The sequence below is a fragment of the Drosophila miranda genome (assembly GCF_003369915.1).
Source record: "Drosophila miranda strain MSH22 chromosome Y unlocalized genomic scaffold, D.miranda_PacBio2.1 Contig_Y1_pilon, whole genome shotgun sequence".
NCBI lineage: Eukaryota > Metazoa > Arthropoda > Insecta > Diptera > Drosophilidae > Drosophila > Drosophila miranda.
Window position 1 is genome coordinate 52731487 of NW_022881603.1, and position 21508 is coordinate 52752994.

A 21508-nucleotide genomic window follows, 5' to 3' on the forward strand; every position below is an offset into this window, starting at 1 on the left:
AACGGCAGAGCTCGGCACCGGCAGCCACGGTCCACTGGACGGCGATCTTGCGGGAGGAGTGGCCGGCGGCGGTGGTCCGCGCGCAGACCCAGATTCGCCTCGTGGGTAGGAGGGTGAAGAAGCTGGTGAGCGAGCGGGGTACCCGGTACCGCATTGCGATGTCGGCCACACGCACGGAGGTGTTCCGTGAACAAAAGTAAGGGGAAAAAAAAAGGGTAAAGGAAAAAAAGAGCAAAAGGGGAAAAAAAAAAGAAAAAAAAACAAGGGCGAAACACGCGGGAAGAAAATGAATAAAGAGAAGACGAAAAAGAGAAAAGTCGAATACTTACTGGGGAGAGATATCGAGTGGATCGCCTAAACGACCCTACACCTTATCGATAGGCGGGGAGTCGGCCCCAGCCAGAAAATTGCAAGGGCTGGCAGCGCCGCCCGAGCAAAGGCGCCAGAGGGCGCCCGTGATCCCAGATGCCGTAAGGAGCGCGCGTAAAATGGGACCGTTTGAATGGGGAAAGCACACTCCGTCGCAAGGTCGCGGAAAACGGGAGTATTCCGCTGCGGGAAGAAAGAGGGGGGTGTGAGGAACCGCGGTTCCCACAGGCCGAATTCGACCAAGGCATAGCCGGATAAAGGCGGTGGGACGGTCGGATAAAGGCTGATGGCCGGCTGGATAAGGCGAAGGTCAGCCCAGATACCCACGGATATCCGGGTGCGGCGAAGAGGACAAGGGCCCCGAGAGGAGAAGTGTCCCGCTCTCGGAGCGAGAGAAACGCGAGAGGCAGAGGAGACGGCGGGATCGGGCCGGCAGCGATCCGACGCATGACCAAATATGGGCATGGGATCACGCCACCGGCCAGGCCCCGTTACGAAGGCCGTGGAAACCAGGAGACGGCGATGGAAAACTACCAACGCCGAGCCGGGGCCCGTCAAGGGGCTATAAAAGGAGGCTGCGGCAACGAAGCGGGGTTCTTTTTCCGTGGAGAAGTGATCGCGCGCGCACGTTGAACCCCCGCCGAAACCTAAGAGTAATACCCGGTACGGTTCGAAGAAGTGCAGTGAAGTGAATAGCAACAGGAAGACAGGCCCCGCCTGCCCCCAGAGTGAGTCTAAGTTAAGAGGTGATCCACAGTTGCCGGCGGAAGCTAAGAGGGGAGTGCGAGACGTAGATGGCGGATTTGCGTGGCGGGCCAAAGCAATAGCGGAGGTCAAACTGCCCCAATCAATAGCCTCAACGCTTCCACACCCGACGAGAGCCCACGCGTGGTGGAGATCCATAGATAAGCTGAATTGTAGCATCTAGCCCTAAGTCCTAATATAAGTACGAATAAAGAGAAATTCGATTAAAGAGAAGGAAGGTCTTATCATTTGTCGTTGGGGGCAGCAATAAAAATACGTTGCGACGAATCGGCCGCCCGCTGAGCGAGCCCAGCAAACTCAAGCGAACCAAGAAGCAGGTCCGTTACAACACATGTAGGTAGGTTTCTAAACTGTGACAAAATTCCTATTCCAACGGTCACATGGCGGTCAAGTTATCACGAAAGTGGCGTCCTCATTGATGTTGATCGTTTGGATTTGAATTTGTATACGCGTGTGGAGGAGCATCGAACGGGCAGTGGACACATTCAACCAGGTGGCAGCGAAGTGGAGCGGCTGGCCTGCTGATAATCGTCTATCGTTTGATATGGGTTGAACATTTCAAGTGTTCCACTGGGGAGAATCCGCTTTGAGGTGTTTTTCCCTAGATAACATTCTATTTTGTTTCAAGTATGGCACTGCACATACACACAAGCCATGGTTCGACGATAATTTACAGATAATTTCCACTCATCATATCCTCAGAATGGATTAGTGCTTTGGGTACATTCAAGTCTTTATTACGTCGCATACAAAAGTGTTTACAGTTTCAGTTTAGCCGCATTTATGGCATAGCTGCAGGATGATCGAAATGGTGTTATATAACGAAACGGCTGGGTGCAGTGATCCATATGGATTTCTACTTACGCTCTGCCTCCTCCATGGCGCGCATCATTTTGGCATCATGCTTCTCGTGATGCTCCCTTATGGCACGCTGGAGCTCCTCGCGATGACCTGCAGCGGTGTGCCTGAAAGGAGCGAGAGGAATCAATGAGCTGTGTCTAAAAAGGAACGCAACGGAGTGGAGACAATGTGCTACCTTGTCCGTTTTGCTTGTTAAACTGCTTGATGAGGCGACGCTTCTTGGAGGACTCCGGAAGGCTCTGAATGTGCGCGTACAGCTGCGCCAGTGCAGTGTCCGTGTAATTGCTGTTGTTTGCCGCTGCCGTGGCGGCACGATCTACAAAAGTGTACACCGTGTTGACCGTCGAGTCGTCCGAGATGGATTCTTCAAGGGTTTGCTCCGGTGACATGGTTTTTTTGCGTTTGCGCTCAAGAAAGTACGCCCGAATATCGGTGGCTTGCTTTCCGGGAACTTCGAAGATTTCCAGACCCTGCTGAATCATGTAGGACACAATGCTGGACATCTTCTTCGCCGTATAGTGGAGCGCCTCAGGCGGCATTTGCCTGGGGCAAATCAGGTGCGGTGTAAACAAGATGGCCAAATTCTCCGCGGACATCTTGTTGCTCTCCTCACGCGCTGCCACCGAATGGAGCATTTTAATAATGTGCTGCAGTAACTCGCGATGCTCTTCGGGGAGCAGGAGAAGGAGCAGCTGCACCGAGTTGAGATGTTGTTGGCGCTCTGCGGTAGCCGCCACCTGACCCCCCATTAATGCCTGGCTAAGCGGCGCTATCTGAAGATGTGCTCGATAGTGGGCGTCTGTAAGCAAAGGCTCTGGCAGCTCGGCCAGAAAGCTCTTAAAAACAGTGGCACAGTCGTGAGCCGAGAATCCTGTCAGTTCCAAATCCAAGGGCTGGTCGTGCTGTATGTGCATTCGTAGTTCGTTCTGCCTGGAAACGGCTCCTGTCTTGCGAAATAGTCCCTCCTGGGAGAGATCTGCAGAATAGCATTTCCGCATTTAGAATAATTCAATTTTCCGGACTTTCCCTGTCACTTACTCTTCTCCAGCATAAGAAACTCTTTGAGCTCCTCCAGTTGCATCAGAAAGCCTGCATCAATTTGTTGCTGCAGCGTTTCAGTGGGACTGTTGCCCGCCGACTTACTGCCTGCCCCAGCCGTGCAGCCTGTGGCAGGCCCGCGATTCTTCTTGGAGAGGCGATTCCACTTCTTTATCTTGCCCTTATCTTCGTAGACGATTTCATGGCACGGCATGTCGAACCTGCAACCCATAAATCGGTAAGCACTATATTTCGATGGGATGGCAGCGTCGCTCGTGGCAACTTACTCGTCGGTGTTTAGTTCCAGCTCGAAGGAGAGGTGCATGCGCACCAGAGACTTGTATTTTTCATAATTGCTGTTGCGCATGCGTGTCGCTAGGTCGCGGTCATTAAATTCATTGATGTTGGCGTATTCCATGTCCATTGTTATACGCAAGGGCGTATACAGGGCGACAGCAGTAGCCAAAGCAACAAAACAACAACAGCACAGCACAAACGAAAAGGACTTCCGTAGATTCGAATCCCAGCACTCACACGCTCACTTTAACAAATATTACTTTTCTAAAAGTACAATATAGAAGGTTTGTGGCCTGACAGCATATTTGTTGATAGCTTTGCTGGTGGAATTTAATTGCGGAAAATTGGGCGAGACGCGCTGCAAAAATTGAAATATTGAACTGGCAGAGCTGTCACTGGCGTCCAAAGAACATTTTGTGCGAAAACGCCATGTCAATGTTAAAGAATTATAAGCTGTACACTAATGCTTCTTTATTTACAGCTGAAATTAGTTAGTAAATCTCTTAAAGAACTCGAAATTACAAATTTCGGACCAGCCGATTGAGGCGCCCATACACATGGCGCCAAAGCTAGCCGATAAACCGGCTATATACTGTGGTAGGACCGATCCCTTGGACATGTTGTGTTCTGTTCTGTTCTCCGTGATGCAAAAAATGGAACTGAAACTGACACGCAGACCGTTATTTGGCTTGACAAATTGCCCTGCATGAGATAACCAAAGCGTCGACGCTGGCGTACAACTGGCACGCTGGCAGAGGGGGAAATACTTGAAGTTGGAGAGAGTCGTAAATCAGATTCTACAGTTTCCCTTTAGAACGGCGGCGGAGGCAGAGGTGTGGAAAGCGCGCTTTAACGTAAGCAAAAGTCCCCAAAAAGCAATCGGAATCTGAAACAGCTAATTAAATGACTGCTGATATGCCACCGCCACCTCCACCCACCCCTAATACACACACCCCGCCTATTGTTATAAGAACAATCAAGTGCCTCTATAACAATCTACTGATTATACTTTTGCGTGGAACTTAGGCACTTTATATTTCATCTTGCTACGCTACGAAAATGGTATTTATTACACACAGATTGAATCAGTATCGGATCACCGCAAAATTATATATCTGCTATAGGAAACATCAGCCAGAACTATAATTTGTACTGGATCGTGCTTTAATATCACTATACGCTCATACATAAGTACCATAGATGGTTGGGTATGTTGCGTGGGGAGCCCAACATCCATTTTGAAAGATACAGATTTATTGGTCATCTGACTTTAGGAGCACATGCATGCAGGATACTTCCAATTCTAGAAATCCAATATATCTATGTGGAATTCCACTTACAAGAGTATTTCATTTTCGGCGTAAGGCTTCATTTCCGGGGCATTTTTCTATTTATTGCATCGTGTGAAAGTAGATAATAGCATTACCTACCAAAATAATTGAATGGGCGTAAATCGCCTGGAGAGCATCTAATCTGGCTCTTAACACACATCATCGTACTCATCACGCCGAAAACACATGTAGGTAGGTTTCTAAACTGTGACAAAATTCCTATTCCAACGGTCACATGGCGGTCAAGTTATCAGGAAAGTGGCGTCCTCATTGATGTTGATCGTTTGGATTTGAATTTGTATACGCGTATGGAGGAGCATCGAACGGGCAGTGGACACATTCAACCAGGTGGCAGCGAAGTGGAGCGGCTGGCCTGCTGATAATCGTCTATCGTTTGATATGGGTTGAACATTTCAAGTGTTCCACTGGGGAGAATCCGCTTTGCACCCGGTTCCTTGTTTTGTGTTAATGCAATAGAGGTGTTTTTCCCTAGATAACATTCTATTTTGTTTCAAGTATGGCACTGCACATACACACAAGCCATGGTTCGACGATAATTTACAGATAATTTCCACTCATCATATCCTCAGAATGGATTAGTGCTTTGGGTACATTCAAGTCTTTATTACGTCGCATACAAAAGTGTTTACAGTTTCAGTTTAGCCGCATTTATGGCATAGCTGCAGGATGATCGAAATGGTGTTATACAACGAAACGGCTGGGTGCAGTGATCCATATGGATTTCTACTTCTTACGCTCTGCCTCCTCCATGGCGCGCATCATTTTGGCATCATGCTTCTCGTGATGCTCCCTTATGGCACGCTGGAGCTCCTCGCGATGACCTGCAGCGGTGTGCCTGAAAGGAGCGAGTGGAATCAATGAGCTGTGTCCCAAAGGAACGCAACGGAGTGGAGACAATGTGCTACCTTGTCCGTTTTGCTTGTTAAACTGCTTGATGAGGCGACGCTTCTTGGAAGACTCCGGAAGGCTCTGAATGTGCGCGTACAGCTGCGCCAGTGCAGTGTCCGTGTAATTGCTGTTGTTTGCCGCTGCCGTGGCGGCACGATCTACACATTTTTTTCGAGGTAATTTTGATGCAAGTGCACGCCTACGTTGCGCACACTCGCCCGCCAGTTTTGCTACTGACGGAGTTTATTTCCAGCTTTTCTTATTACCTAGGACATGGCAATTTACATTTAAGCTTAACTTACAACAATAATGCGATTTTAAAATTGGCGGGCTGTTAACATTAACATTACATTGACATGAGCATTACATTAACATTAACATTATAGCATGAAACTAATGGTCTGGCAGGCCTTATGTGTCAATCACAGGATTAACGTACATGAAGTCGCTTCTAGCGACTGTTTGTTTTGATTTATTATCGCATCTCTTTAATTTCATTCTACTTTTTGTTAACCACCAGTGTTTTGTTTGTAAACAAGTGTTTAATATAAATTCAATATTGCAACGTAACACATCGGACTCGTGCAGGCAATTTGTTATTGTTTTTTGCCCAGTCTGCTTTTCGTTATCGCTTCTTCGGTGTGCACTGTTCTCGCGCATCTGCGTTTGCATCGCCCACACTCTCTCGTGGGCATACGCGGGCTTCTCGCATTGTTGCTCTCACTCTCTCTGGATTGCCTATACTCTCCCTCTCTGTGGACTTTTCTTTTGTGTCTCTGCTTTGGTGAGTTTACTGCTCGTTTTCTGCACTTCGTTGGAACATCTGCTTTGAATTATTGCCGCTGCAGCTGATTGTCTGGCTCGCTCTGCTGTCTGCTCTCCTACTTTACCTGCGATCTCACTCCGTTCTCTTATTATTCGTGCACAGTGATTCTACTGCTGTCAATAATGGCAATCGTTTGTAGTGCAAAGAAATGTGAATTCGGTGGTGTTATCATTGGTGATTCATTTCTTAGCTGCTGGCTGTGCGACAATTTTGCCCACATAAAATGTGCTGGTGGTGGAAATTTTGGCCGGCTGAATGATCTGATCTCGAAACGCATGGGCCTGTCTTGGGCATGTCTGGCTTGTCGGGAGATTGAGGCCGAAATGCGCACATTTATGAGACAGACTCAAACTGGGTTTCTGGATGTCCGGAAACAATTTGTGGCTCTCAACGAGAAATTTCTTGCACTTGAATCACAGTTTCTTGGGCTCAAACTCTTGAGCGAATCGCCTAGACGGAAAATTCCGCATAATGATACCAATCTCTTGCAACCTAATCCGATTGGTACGCCTGCCTCCCACCTTCATCCATCGGAAGCATTTCCGTGTAGGCATGCCACGCCGTTGTCTGTAAATCCGCCAACGGTGGCTCCGGAGTTCTTTACACCGAGCAATGTGCTTCCTTCGAGCACCCAACTCCCCAACAGCATCAATCCCATCCCTGCAGTTTCTGTGGCCGTCACTTCTGACGCGGTGAGTGCTCCTAGTGCGGGTGTGCTGGTTGCTGACGACGTCTTGCCAATTCCTGCTCCAATTCCTGCTCCAATTCCTGCTGCAATTCCTACTCCAATTCCTGCTACAGCCATTGCTGCCAATTCCTCTGCCCTTGTACCGAGATCTCTTTTAGGAGTGGCTCCACCATCCCGATCTCGCTCGGGACTTCAACTTAAAGCAGTGGTCCCTCGGAAAGCAATATTTGTTTCTCGTCTTATTCCTGAGGCTACAACGGAGGATGTTAAACAACATCTTGCCGCTAAACTTAACACTTCGCCTGTTGATATAGTTGTGACTAAATTTACATTTAAACATAAGCGCAACATATCATCCTTTAAAATTCTTCTCCCTGATTCTTTACTATCCTGTTCTCTAGAACCGTCAATATGGCCTGAGCATACAATTGTGCATGAGTTCCTTCTCAAAGATTCGAACTCGAATCCAAGAACTACCGAACATGCTCCAAAAAACTGATGTACTATTTTTCCATGCACTATCAGAACGTTCGCAGTTTGCTGGGAAAGTTGCGTCAAATTCATACTAATAGCGCGTCCTTTGATTTCGATGCCATCGCGTTTACCGAAACCTGGCTTAACTCCTCTGTCAATGATCATGAAATTTTCATTGATAGTTACACTATTTATAGAATGGACCGCCCATTTTTGCAGGTGGTGTTCTGATTGCAGTTAAATTTGTTTTCTCATCTGAGTTATTCCCATTAAATAACATTCATGGAATTGAATTTGTTGCAGTCAAAGTTCGTGTTGGCTCCGCATTTTTCTATTTAACCTGCTCTTACATTCCTCCCAGGTCTGATGCTGAGCTTTACTTACACCACCTCTCAGCAATTAATAATGTTGTTTCTGCATTAGGGTGCAATGATCGAATTATTGTCATGGGGGACTTTAACCTCCCATTTCTTTCTTGGCTGCCTTGTAATGACGCTAACCTGTTGTTTCCGAATTGCCATAATGACTTTATCAATGGGCTAACGGATATTTCCCTTGTCCAAATTAATGCCGTTAAAAACATTAGGGACAGACTTCTTGACCTCGTTTTTGTTAACGATGGTTCTCTTGCTACGGTATCTAGAGCAAGCCCAATATCTCTCCCTGAAGATCCTCACCATCCAACTTTGTTGATATCACTGGAGTGTACACAATCTGGTGGTGCTGACAGTTCCATGGCTACTTGTCACATAAAGTGTTTTCGCAAAACAAACTTTATTGATTTAGATCTACATCTCTCGCGTGTTGATTGGTCGTTTCTTTATTCATTACCGAACATAGATGCAACTGTTAACTCGTTTTATAGTTCTATTTACTCCGCCCTTAATACGTTTGTTCCAGATATCACTGTACCTGTATCGTCCAAGCCTCCCTGGTTCTCCAAGTATTTGTCATACTTAAAAAATAATAAATCCCGGCTCTATAAAAAGTACCAGAAGTCGGGCTCCACGTTGGCCTTAGCTCTATACTCCTCCGCTCGCTCTCTGTTCCTTGCCGTCAATAGTCAGTGTTATAATCATTACCTTTCACAATGTAGTAGTAACTTTCGTAGTGATCCTAAAAAATTCTATTCGTTCGTTAACTCTAAGCGCAAGTCAAACGTTTTTCCTCCGTCCCTTCATTACCAGAACAAAACAGAAGCATCTGCTGTTGGTATTGCAAATTTATTCGCTAACTTTTTCTAAACAACGTACTCGTCTCATATTTACAACGCATCCACTCCGTATCCGTACCAGCTACCTCAAGCTAACAGCATTTTTCTGCCCTTTTTCGAGGAAAGCGTTGTTCTGGAAGGTTTGTCATCTATGGACATATCGTTTTCTGCGGGTCCAGATAAGGTACCAAGTATATTTTATTTCTATTTGCAGGTACTGGATCATCGTCGTCGTCTGGAGCAGTGTGTTTGGCACAGTGCGCAACCGTACGGCGCTGGATGAGCGCGTGTGTAAGGTGCGGCAGGAGACGTGGACAATGCACAGCGCCGTGCAGAGTGGATGGAGCGATCGCCGTGGTCCTCCAGGTGGCCCGGGATTCGGCCAAATTTGTGTGGCGATGGTTGCCAGCAGCCATTAAGTGCAGGAAAACCACCCCTGCGTGGATTCGGATGCGCCATGTGTGCAGCGCAAGCGTGTCCAAATTTGCATTCATGGCCAACCAGCAGCCCTGATGACTCTCGTCCGCGGAGCCCTTCTGGAGGCCGGATGCCGTGGTGACGCCCATGAGGAAGGATCAGAGGAGCAACTAGGGGTGTCGCCCGGTGTCGCAAGCGTGTTTGTACACGCTTCAGGTGAATTTTGTGCCGTTTTATATTGCTCTGTGGAGGGGATAATTTTGCAAATTTTAATGTCATTTTTACATTTACCAGGTACAACGACAATGTCCACCTAAGGAACATTGGACTTGCTGCGGCCGGATTGCGGCGTCCCAATAATCGGCGCCTTGCTGCACCAAAGTGCGGAGTGACTGTGGCGGTGTGTGCAATGTGCCGGCCGGCATCATCGTCGTTGTTGTGGTCGTCGTCATCTGAGATGGATTGGACATCGGTGATGATTTGGACGTCGTCGTCGTCGTCATCGGTGATGATTTGGACGTCGTCGTCGTCGTCGTCGACCACCCGTTCAAGGCGCCGTCGGACTTGCTCCAGTCCGTGGTCCAGAAGTGCCTCTTGCGGATTGCGTCGATGGCTGTCGTCCAGGGTGCGTGAGCTGCTGCTTGCAGCCCGTGTCTGGCAACGATGATGTGACGTCTGCAGGTTGCTGCTCGACAGAATTTGCTGTGTCTGCTGCTGGGTCCGCTGCTGTGTCTGCTGCTGGGTCCGCTGCTGCGTCTGCTGCTGCATCTGTTGCTGAGTCTGCTGCTGCGTCTGTTGCTGAGTCTGCTGCTGGGTATGCTGCTGCGTCACTGGATCGGGATCCCCCTCGTAATCTGGCAGGATTATCCTTTGGACAGATAGTGGCTGGCCAAAGATAAGAGCCACTATTCTTTCTCGGGGAGTTTGGCCGCTGAGGTATCGTTTCCTGAAGCAATTTATCATCGAACCGTTGAACCTTTCGGGGTTCGGATTGATGATATTTTGTTGTTGGATTCTTCTTAATTGCCTGGCGTCTGATTCCTCCTGTCTCTTTCTTTTCAGCTCCTCCTCTTCGAGACGGACCAGCGTTGGAAGCGATTCCTCGGAGATGGCCGGATCTGGATGTTGTTGTTGATGGCTGCTCCGATCCTGATTTTGAGGCTGCAGCGGGCGGAAGTGTTGGAGCAGCTGTTGCAGATATCGTGGCCTCTGCAATCGCTGTGGCTCATACGGCTGCAGTAATAGTTTCCGAGCCTCCGGATTGACATGGCAAGCCAAGGAGTTGGCGAAGCGCCCACTTGCCGCATGGAACACTTCGTCAATTGTGTCTAGATTGTGAGTCTGCCTTATGGCATCGTTCCTGGTGAACCTTGTCGCCTTCATTGCCCGTCTAATGATTTTATTTTGTAGGCTTTGCACACGTCGCAGCTGGGAATCGGATGTAAGTGCGCCCCAAACCGGAAGACCATATTGCCAAATGGGCATGATGAGCTGCTTGATGACGATAGCCTTGATTTCGTTAGGCAGCCGGCTTTTTGGGCCAGCAAGCCACTCCAGTTTGGCCGCTCTTGATCGGAGTTTTGTGCAGAGCCTCGTGATGTGTAAGCTTAGGGTGAGTTTTTTGTCCAATTTTATGCCCAGATATGTGTGTGATTTGTCAAGTGGCACAGCCTGTCCATTTATAGTCGGCGTTTGCCTTAAGTCCGTTGATCTAATTGTCCTCAGTGTGAATATTACATGTCCGGTTTTTTTTGCATTTATGTTAATGCACCACTTCTTGGCCCATATAGAGAAGTGTTGTAGGTACCGCTGGTTATTTTTGACTGCCACATTTGGGATTGCAGATGCGCTCATTATCACCGTGTCGTCGGCATACGTGGACAGCAGCATTGATTCCCGTTCTGGATGGAAGCCAGTGCTGTCAGGGATGAGGTGAGGCATGGGCATGTCCGAGGCATAGATCGTGTATAGTATTGGCCCAAGTACACTACCCTGCGGGACTCCAGCTAATATTTTTCCGATTCTTGACAGATCATCGTCTCCGCAGCTCACGCAAAAAGTGCGTTCAGCCAGGTAGCTCTCCAGAATGCAGTACAAATTTAAAGGCAGCAGCTTCATCAACTTGTACAGCAGCCCTTCATGCCATACTCGGTCAAAAGCTTCGGATATGTCCAGAAAAATTGCCGAGCAAACTTGTTTTTTCTCATACGCCTTGAGGATATATTGTGTGACTCGAGCCAGCTGCTGCTCAGTGCCATGCTCCCGCCGAAATCCAAATTGGTAATTGGGTACGGCCTTGGCAAAATTCTCCACCTCAAACAATCTCGCCATCAGCAATTTTTCAAAGATCTTTGAAAGGCCGATAATAGACTGATTGGCCGGTAGGAACACATGTCGGCTGTGTTTTTGCCCGGCTTTAAAATCATTTTAATCTGGGCATGTTTCCACTGACTTGGAAAGTGGCCGAGTCTGAAAATGGAGTTATAAATTAATATTAAATATAATAGCGTTTTTTTTGGCAATTTTTTAATCAGTTTGTTATTGATTTTGTCGCCCCTAGGTGATTTGGACAGCTCCAATGCATCAACAATCTGCATCAGCTCAGGCAGTGTGAGTGGTCTGAAGGGAATCCTGATTTCCTGGTCTGGTTGTAGCTGCTTCTGCCGTTTTGACTGCTCACGCTCTCTGTTGATTGCGGTCCGCTCTTCATCTGAATTGGATAGTATCGGGCTGAATCTCTCCTCCAGGTGAGTAGCAAAGGCATCGGCTGTCTCGGCTGTTGACTTTGTCCACGAGACACTTGCCTTGCCTCCAGTCATAGTTGGCAGCCTCAGTGGCCAGTTTGGCTGCGGCTGTCTTTTGATTGTGCTGGTCAGTTTCCAAAGTTTCTGCATTTGATAGCGGTCTTTGTTGTCAATCCCTGTGAACAGTTTGTTGATATTTTTGTTTTTCAGGATTGTGAGCCCCTTATTAAGACGATTTTACGCCGCCCTGTAGTTTCGTCTGGCTTCGATGGTGCGAGTCGCCAGCCAGATCCTCTTGCACTGCTGTTTGTTGGAAAGCAGCTCGCTAGTAGCCTCGTCCAGCTTAAGGTGATGGTGCCGGTGATGTTGCTGTGACCGCTGCTGATGTTGATGCTGTCGCTGCTGTGGCCATCTTCGATGTGAGTTTGGATGCTGCTGTTGATGTTGTGTTGTTGCTGCTGCTGCTGCTACCCGTATATTGTCAAAAAACAAGTCAACGACGTCATCAATGTCCTGCGCTATTCTAATCTCGGTGTTGAGATTGATCAACCGTTCCAGCGACTTTTGAAACAGGCTGATATTGTCGTAGGGATAGTGTGTGGCACCACCGGTGGCCAGCAAATTGCAGCCGTTGTTGGTGTGTACAGCCTCCATCAGCGCTTTCCCTCTGGCGCATCCACGGACATTTCCCCACCACATATGCTTCGCGTTCCAGTCACCGCATACAAGGAAGCCGGATGCAGTTTCTTCGACGCAGAGTTCTTCAAAATGTCTTATCAATCCAGTAAAATGGGCAGACGCCCACTTGAATACAGGCGGACAGTAGATCGGCGCAAAAATAATTCCCTTTTTATTTTTCTTTTCAGTGTTCCAGTCCCACCTGAACGATAGGTGGCCAGGGCTGAGGGCGACACGCCATCTAGCGGAAGTCCAGGGAGGCTCGATGGTGTATGGGGACATCGGGGGGAGCTGGAGCCGTTACTGGGGATATAAGGAAGAGAATAGGATTAGTTATATGTATTAGTAAGGGAAAAAGGGATAAATAGGAGTGAAAATATTAGAAAACGTGGATTGGATTATGGAAATCGTGGAGCGTGGACGGAGTAACGTCGAAATTTGAAATTTTGTGCTTAAAACAGAAAGTTTGAAGTGAGTACAGAAAAGGCGGGCGATAAAATAGGTTAGGTTAGGTTAGGTTAAGGCGGTAGCCGGGAGGGGGGGGGGGGGATAAGAGCCTCCCGCCCCCAAGCTCACTTGGACCTATAAAAGGTCCGTTGTGTTGCCGCATGGGCATGTGCCCCTTCGAGTTGCCCGAACCGTGAGAGCATACTACTGCAGGTTAAGGGCAGTCCCATCCGGTGGCTTGGATGTATTTGGACAAGGTCCCTGGTTTGATTACGGACAGGTCCGAAATGTCCGTGAGGAAAGCGGCCCGAGAATTCGAAGACGACGATTTCCAAGGGCTGGGCAGTGGCAGAAGAAGTGGGGGACCGATTCCTCCTCCTCCTCGTCGCGACAACTCCTGCAGAAGTCGTTATGAGGGATTGACAGTCTAGAGGCGTGAGTGCCGATCTGCCAGTGTCCCGTAATGGCTCTAGTAACTGCAGAGCACTGTGCTCTGCTGAGTTTATACAGCTCTGCTGAGCGCTTCTTCGATCGATATGGCCATATCAATCTTGAGACTTTACAGGAAACGGTTTGCTGCCATCTCCTATTGGCATTTTGCTCGAACAATTCGTGCGTTAGGAGCCTGCACGTAGCCAAGGGCATCGCTACTTGCTCCCTCTCCGGTAGGAGAGGAATCGTAGTACCCTGCCTGGCTAGCTCGTCGGCGGCGTCATTCCACTCGATGTCCCTGTGGCCGGGGACCCATATAAGGAAGAGATCTAACTGCTCTGCGATCTCGTGCAGAGACCTGCGGCAGTCATTTACAGTCGCTGAGTTCGACGATATTGAGCCTAGAGCTTTGATAGCTGCTTGGCTGTCCGAGAAGACGCACACTAAGTGCGTATCTAGAAGTAATTTGGAGACGATCGAAATGGCCTCCTTGATGGCTTCAACCTCCGCTTGGAACACACTACAGTGATCCGGGAGCCTGAAGCAATGACTGATGTTCAGCTCGCTGCAGTAGACTCCGCCTCCCACGCGGCCGTCTAGCTTTGAGCCATCAGTGTAGAAGTGGACCGCATTTGCAGGTCCTGGTTCGCCCATCTCCCAGTCCTCCCTAGATGGGATTGATACCTGGAAGGGCGTCGAGAGGTGATCACTGGGGATACAGTAATCTGTCCTCTCTGGTAATTGCGGGAGTCTCATCAGGATTCCCGAGTGCCCAACCGCGGATGCTTTCCACAGTCTGGCTTCTCTCATTCTGAGGGCGGAAAGTGTTGCCACCTTCTTTCCCATGAGATCCACAGGGAGGAGGTCCAGCACAGTATCCAGGGCTTCCCCTGGAGTAGTGCGTAGCCCGCCAGTTATGCATAGCTCTGCCATGCGTTGAACTCTGCTGAGTTTATTGAGGCATGTCCTTCTGTCCAAGGCTGGCCACCATACCACCACTCCATAGAGCATGATTGGTCGTATGATGGCGGTGTAGAGCCACCGAACTATATAGGGGGTCATTCCCCATTTTAGTCCGATGGCTTTCCTGCAAGTATAGAGGGCCACTGTGGCCTTCTTTACTCTATCCTCTATGCTCAATTTCCAATCGAGCTTTCTATCGAGGATTAGGCCAAGATACTTGGCGTTGTTGCTGAAGACTAGCGTTTCCCCACATAGTCTTGGGGAATCAGTACCGGAACTTTGTACTTCCTAGTGAAAAGCACCAGTTCCGTTTTAGACGGGTTGACGCCTAACCCGCATTTGTCTGCCCATTTCGACATTTTCGTGAGAGTACTTGTCATGCACTCACACAATGTCTGCGGAAATTTTCCGGAGAATGCTATGGCAACATCGTCCGCGTACGCCACCACACGGCAGCCACCCCCCTCTATCTCCCGCAGCAGTGTGTTCACTGCCACGTTCCATAGGAGGGGCGAGAGGACTCCGCCCTGCGGTGTGCCTCTGCTGACAAATCTGGTACACGTTGACGTCCCCAGTGATGCCTCAACCGTCCTGCATTGTAGCATCTGATCGATCAGGCTCACCGTCCTGGAGTCAACGCCCAGATCCGTCAGTGCGCCCGTGATGGCGGTCGGAAGGATGTTGTTAAAGGCGCCTTCTATGTCGAGGAAGGCTACTAGGGTGTACTCCTTAAAATTAAGGGATGCTTCGATGATCGATGTGATCGAGTGTAGGGCCGTTTCGGTGGATCTTCCCTTCCGATAGGCATGCTGGGAGTCTGAGATCAGACTGGACGGAATGCACGCCGTTAGATGCAGCCCCAGGAGCCGCTCCATCGCCTTTAGAAGAAAAGACGATAGACTTATGGGTCTGAAATCTTTTGGGGCAGTGTGCGAGGGCTTGCCTGCCTTGGGTATGAATACGACTTTGGTCTGAAGCCAGGTGTCAGGAATGCACCCGTGGGAGAAGATTCCCTCGTAAATTATTTTGAGCCCGTTAATGGCTTTATGTCCCGCGTGAATCAGTTGGGCAGGGAAAATGCCGTCTGGCCCCGCAGACTTGTAGGGTTTAAAGCTTCTGATCGCCCAGGAAATGTTCTCCTGGCTTAGCAGTCCCAAGATGGCATTTGAGGCGACAGAAGGAGGCGCGAGGTAGTTGGGTCTGTTTTCATCGCAGCCAGGGAAGTGGGTATTTAGGAGAAGATTTAGCGACTCCTCGCTGGACGTAGTCCACGACTGGTCGGTGTTCTTCAAGTAGCCCAGGGTGGGTGTTGTCTTCGAGAGAACTCTGCGCAAGCGTGAGGCTTCTGAGTTACTCTCGATTTCGCTGCAGAACTTACGCCAGGAGGCGCGTTTGGCTTTTCTAAGTTCTTTGTTGTAGGTTGACAGACTGGCCTTGTATTCGGCCCAGTTTTGCTCAACGTTTTCAGCCTTAGCTTTATTGAAGAGTCTCCGGGAGGCTTTCCGGAGTTCACCCAGTTTCGGATTCCACCATTCAGGTTTCTTCCGGCCTCTGTTCTTGCCAGAGGGGCATGCTTTGTCGAGCGCCTTATTGCAGGCGTCAGTAAAGATCTTAAGAAGACGAGTCGTGGCCTCCGTGGAGAACTCCTCCTCAGATGGGGGCTCAGGGAGAACACGACAGAGGTAGTCAGAGTACCGAGTCCAGTTTGTCCGCCTGATGTTTCGGAATCGGACTGGCTTCGGTACTGAGAAGGAGAAGACAGTTTCCACGTACCTGTGGTCCGAGAAGGAGTGCTCTTCCAGGACCCTCCAGGATACAATGTTACGCTGTATCTCATGAGAGGCAAGCGTGAGGTCCAGGACCTCCTTGCGGTTTTTAATGATAAAGGTGGGATCACTACCCCGGTTTAGTAAGACCATCTGAGTGGTCAGTAAGTAACTGAAAAGGTACTCACCCCTTTCGTTTGTGTCAGTGCTTCCCCACTGACAGTGATGTGCATTGGCATCGCACCCCACAATTAGGCCGATGTCCTTGGCCGAGCAGTCTGCGATTAGAGCCCGGAGAGGCGCGTGTGGAGGGGGGTCTGGTTGTTCATGCCCCATGTATGCGGAGCAGATCCTCAGTGAGCGCTCCTGGCCTTCGAGGCTCACTGCGGTGTGGTCTTCATTGCTGAAATTTGGGAGCAAAAATAGGTGCAACTCTCTTTTTGCAAGAATGCAGGTACGAATTTTACCTGCGGTTTCAGCTACATATAGCTTGTAGTCAGAAGTCCTCAGACCGGAGACCCTGTTTCCGAGGATCCAGGGCTCCTGAATGAGGACTATGTCGGCTCCACCCTTGGCCAGGTGGAGCAGTAGAGCAGCGCATGCTGCCTTACAATGGTGGAGGTTTATCTGCAGGAGCGTCAACGACATTCCTGAGGCTCGCCTCCACCATTGTTACTTCTAGATCGCTGTCAGGGGACTCCGGCTCCTCCCCGACAACGATGTGGCTGAGACCTCTGGCTAGGTCGCTCTCGTCGAACGCGTAGTCGTCCAAGATATCGTCCGACATCATGGACGCCGCATCCGACGCCGGGTTGTCTTCCCCGCACGAGGCCCCCTCTTTTGGGATCTCCGGCAGCTCCGGGTCTGGCTCGACCTCCGCTTGCCTGCCCTTGCGATCGGACTTGTAAGTAGATATGGTGACCTTCTTGTAGCCATAATGCACTACACCGTCCGACTTTGCGAGGAGATCAATGGATTCCTCATTTAGGACGAGGATAAGCTGGCGCCTCTGCCCTTGGATATCCTCCACCTTTGCCACCTTCCAATCGGCTGTAGGAAGGTGGGGGTTGCAGACCTGCAGTAACCTGAGGATCTTCTCAGGCTCTGCAGGCTTAGCCGAGACCCACGCTCCGGCTCTCGGGCGACTAGGGACATCTTCCCACTTCACGGCCTCCAGTTTCGCCCCTGGATAGACCTCTTTTAGGGCCGCCACCGCCTTCATGTAGAGAGCCGCAGAGCGAGCGTCTTGGCAGGCGATGGCTTTCACCTTGCCTTGATGCCACCCTGCGTCCTCACACTTTGGCGGTGGTCCGCCGTTCTCCTCCAGTTCCAGTAGGAACCGGTCCTGGAGCTCGTTCTCCACCAGGTGCCACTTATCGCGAGGGACATGGCCGGCCTCGGCGCCCCTGTCCAGGACACCGGTCAGGGTGCTGCCCCTCGCCACCTCAGCGAACGACCGGTTCGTGAGGTGGGTCTTCACCCGCTTGGCTTGCTGGGCTTGGCCTGGCTGATTTGCGGGGTCCTCCGCTGAGCGTTGCCGCTTGTTGGCGGCCTTGGCTGCGCCCTTTCCGGCTTTGGCTGGCTGGAACAGTAAGGATTGAGCAGGCCCACAGCCTCTGCTCCTTTCCTTCGGCTGACGCCTTGAAGTTCGGGTCTTCGTTGGACAGGATGAAAGCCGCTCGTCTCCTGTCCTGGTACGACGGCTTTCCATCCCGTGGTGCAGAGACACTGCCCGCCGGGGCTCCCATGGGTTCTTCGGTCCCGGTGCGCTTACCAGCCGCGATTACGCTCTGCTTGGCAGCCACCCCGGTATCCGCTTCGCCCTTGGAGCCACCCGACTTGGAAGGACCCGATTGGCTTTTAGGGCCCCCCCTCGCTGCGGCTGCTGCCTGAAGACGGTGGACCGACTCAGTCTCCTTCCCCGTCTTCTTTGGACCCGGTTTCCCAGGCGCTGGTGCAGAGGGATTGGCTTGTCCCTCCGGTACTTTAAGAGGAGGACCGAGCTCCTTTGCGGTGTTTTTATTTGGTATTTTTGATATGTTTGGCATTTTTGTTCCCATGAGTAGGCGGGAAGGGGTTGGTCACCCGAGGCATAGCCCGCTTGCCCGGGAAGCCTGATTTAAACTGGAGGTCGGCAGGTATCCAGAGTCCGCATATTAGCGACCGGGCACCCCCCCGGCCATGCATCCCTCGGCATATAACAGTGTCACCTTGGATTGGGGTAATTTCACTGAGAGTTTTCTTCTCTCCGCCCGACTACCATTCGCCAGCATCCTAGCAGAGACATGACCGTGCTAGGACCTGTTTCCAGCCGCCCTCACGGGGAGAGTATAGTAGCACTTCCACCGGTGTGCACAGTTACGGCGGGTGACGGTTCGCTCGCAACCCTCTGTGTCCTAGGGGGGGACAACCCTCAACCCTCTGTGTGAGACGCAGACCGCACCGGGTATTACTAACCGGAGCGGCTGCGCCTGCGCCGAGTTCACAGTTGTGCGAGCCGACCCGTCATCCGTTTGTCCCCCTGTAGCACCCAATGGCTGACGGCCATAAAATAGGTTGTAATGCAGAAAATTTTACTAACAGCCGGCAAGGAATATAGCCACCAGAACCGGGCCAGAAGGTTTCCTGGAGAGGGACACTGGAGTTCGAGAAAGTCGACTGCAGAGAAGAAGACTGCCCAACGGAACCTGAGTGAGTTCGTTCCAGTTGCGCGTGTGTGAGCCAAGTAGCGCGGGACGTGTGAAGGGGGAGGGTGAAAGAGGACGATTTAGCTGCCAGGGCGATTCTAGCCACACCGCACGATCGTTGCATCGCCTTCCAGTGCGTGCCACACGTTTGGTCTCATTCACCAAGTAAAAACCCCGAAACCCTATTTACACACACACACACGCGCACACGTATATACGGACCTATATAAATTTAGGGCTGACCGGCCACGGCCTTTAGTGGGTGACGCGGGGTTCCCATCAGTCCACCGTATTTGGTCGAGCGATTTGTGGAAAAATATTGTTTATTGTTTATGTCCCGGGGACCCTTAACAAGAGCTCTTGGTAGGTTAAGTCTCCGTAGGGGCCCGAGTTAAATTAACTCCCGTAAAACTGGATCCACTCATCTACACATATTCCATTACGTATGGGTGAGGGTATCCCTGTTGGTTGAGCGAAATTTCAGCAGTTATTTCCTTGTTTGCCTTGTGTCGAACGTTTTGGTGTTTCTTAGTGGTTAGTGATAATTTTGAGTATAGCTATTTATTAATGAGAAAGATGAAATTGTCAATTTATGATTATTAAAGCTTAGATATATATTGAAGCATGATGCATTAAATTTAAAATAGAGGGAGGACGCGTGGCGTAAGCCATGGATTAGGCCAGCCGTTACCGTTCCAGCAGAGGGTGGCCAAAATGAACGTTGTGTTTGGTCACAGGTAGGGCGGGCGCGCGAAGTTATAACACCCAAGCTTCACCCACTTGATAGCCGTCTGTTTATGATTTTCTTTGTTGCTATTAGGTTGTTGTTAGTTTTGATGTCCCGAGAAGTAGTATGTCTCCTTTTTTGTCTACATTTGGCGGGCAAGGGGAACTACCCAGCCCTGGGGTCGACAGCTAGCCGCCATTGCCCTCTGGGAAACAAGCCAAGTGTAACAAATGGCGCCCAATTTATTTTCGAATTCGCATGCATCTGGACTGACGCAGGTTCGGGTGGTATTACAAGAAATGTCACTCGGGCTGGTAAAGGCAGATGAGGGGAATGAAAAAAAATAATTAATTTAGTGGAGAAGACGACAGCTCGCGAAGTGCAGTTTAGCTGTCCCGGCAGAAGTCGCTGCTGCAGGCTTAAGGTGAGCGTAAAGCTGGTCCTTAATGGCGCGGGGTGATTGATGCTAGGGATGGATAGACGGAGGCAGTTAACGGATATATAAAATATGTGATAGGGACTTACGAATTACAGTTGAACATTTTGTCGCTATTCGATGTCGCAAGTGAACGTAAGTCACTGCCGTTCAACAAAAAAATGGACAGGGAGTTTGCGACGGACACATTGCCTGGTGGACTGTGATATCGAATAAATCTGTGATGGAATGTGATATTGGAATAAGTTAGAGTAAGTCATGTAGGTAAATTGTTCATTGTAGTTTCGCACCTGTTTGTTTAAAACAAAGCCGCTTTCGTGTTTTTGAACCTGTTGTCTGTCTGCCGAGAGGTGGTGAGGAGTAGGTGGCCCGGGAGTCGTAAAGACAACCCGCGATGCATCTGTTGTAATGGCAGATCGGTAAGATGGATGACAGGAACAAATCACAAGCAAAGTGAGCTCATGCACCGTGAGGCTTCTCGTTTATCGGCCATCGCTTAGAGCGATGACTAGAGTAGATGACAGGCCACACAAAGGTGGTGTTCGTAATTGTAGGATATCCGTAGGGCGACTGTCAAGTGGAGCGCAGAAACTGGAGCGGTTGCTGGTCCCGGCTAGTCACGTGTCCCCCTCTTAATGAATCTTGTAAGAAGAAGAAGAACTGTTAGGAATTTTTGTTGTTAGGTTTTGTGTGGTGTTGAATGTGTTTGAGTGTCTTAGGTGTCGATCGAATATACATGTATGTTATTATTTATTTATTCAAATATTTAATTGCATATATCTCGTTAACGGCGCTGGTTGGCGCAATATTTATATCGGTATTTATTTATTTATTTATCGGAGTATTTATTGGTCCGAAGCGTGGTGTTATTTATTCTTACTAGTTATTTCTTTGGGTATTTATTTCTTTATTTATGTATATTATCTTAGTTTAGGAGTTTCCCTTTTTTTTTTGTAATATTGGTGTTGCTCGGTGCAGATGCCACAAAAAGGGGGTAGTCGACAGTATCATACGCGATCACGCGTAAACAAAACAGTGGACCAGATAGGAGAAGTGTCAGGGGCGATGTTTGATCAAGATTGGGAGGAACTTGGAGCTGTGGGTGGGTTGCCAAGAACACCGGTCCAGGCCAGGTCAGAAGAATGGCCAATGTCCGATCCTACACCCACGCTTGCTTCCGAACTGGCATCAGCAGTCAACGTATCGTTGGCTCAGGCTCATGCGACTCACAGGGCAGCGAACACTGACTCGATTAGCCGGGTGTTGCAGGAGGAGTTGCGTAAGGGGTTTATCGAGATGATGCACCAACTCAACGAGGTACTCCAGCCGGTTAGACAGCTGCAGCAGCAGAAGGAACCGCAGCGGGAGGAGGTTCACCACGAGCAGGAGTATCGAGGAGCAATCCCGAAAAGGAAGCCGTCTAGCACGACTGATGCGCAG

The 21508-nt window shown here is 49.8% G+C and overlaps 1 protein-coding gene and 3 long non-coding RNA genes across 4 annotated transcripts; 2 read left to right on the plus strand and 2 right to left on the minus strand.

Moving 5' to 3' along the window:
• Positions 1-1842: 1842 nt before the first annotated feature.
• Positions 1843-3476, minus strand: LOC117189636 (rho GTPase-activating protein 19-like). Its single transcript, XM_033394755.1, has 5 exons — positions 3321-3476; positions 3034-3254; positions 2171-2971; positions 1999-2099; positions 1843-1926 (listed from the first exon to the last, which is right to left on the minus strand). The coding sequence occupies exons 1-4, from the start codon at positions 3455-3457 to the stop codon at positions 2056-2058; spliced, it is 1203 nt and encodes a 400-aa protein (XP_033250646.1). The 5' UTR covers positions 3458-3476; the 3' UTR covers positions 1843-1926; positions 1999-2055.
• Positions 3477-4255: 779 nt separating this feature from the next.
• LOC117189655 lies at positions 4256-5368 on the plus strand. Its single transcript, XR_004473502.1, has 2 exons — positions 4256-4392; positions 4455-5368. It is a non-coding gene; the product is annotated as an uncharacterized LOC117189655 (long non-coding RNA).
• LOC117189646 lies at positions 5265-5725 on the minus strand. Its single transcript, XR_004473493.1, has 2 exons — positions 5588-5725; positions 5265-5517 (listed from the first exon to the last, which is right to left on the minus strand). It is a non-coding gene; the product is annotated as an uncharacterized LOC117189646 (long non-coding RNA).
• Positions 5726-8870: 3145 nt separating this feature from the next.
• LOC117189650 lies at positions 8871-9684 on the plus strand. The gene is made up of 3 exons (XR_004473497.1): positions 8871-8911; positions 8986-9404; positions 9483-9684. It is a non-coding gene; the product is annotated as an uncharacterized LOC117189650 (long non-coding RNA).
• Positions 9685-21508: the final 11824 nt, after the last annotated feature.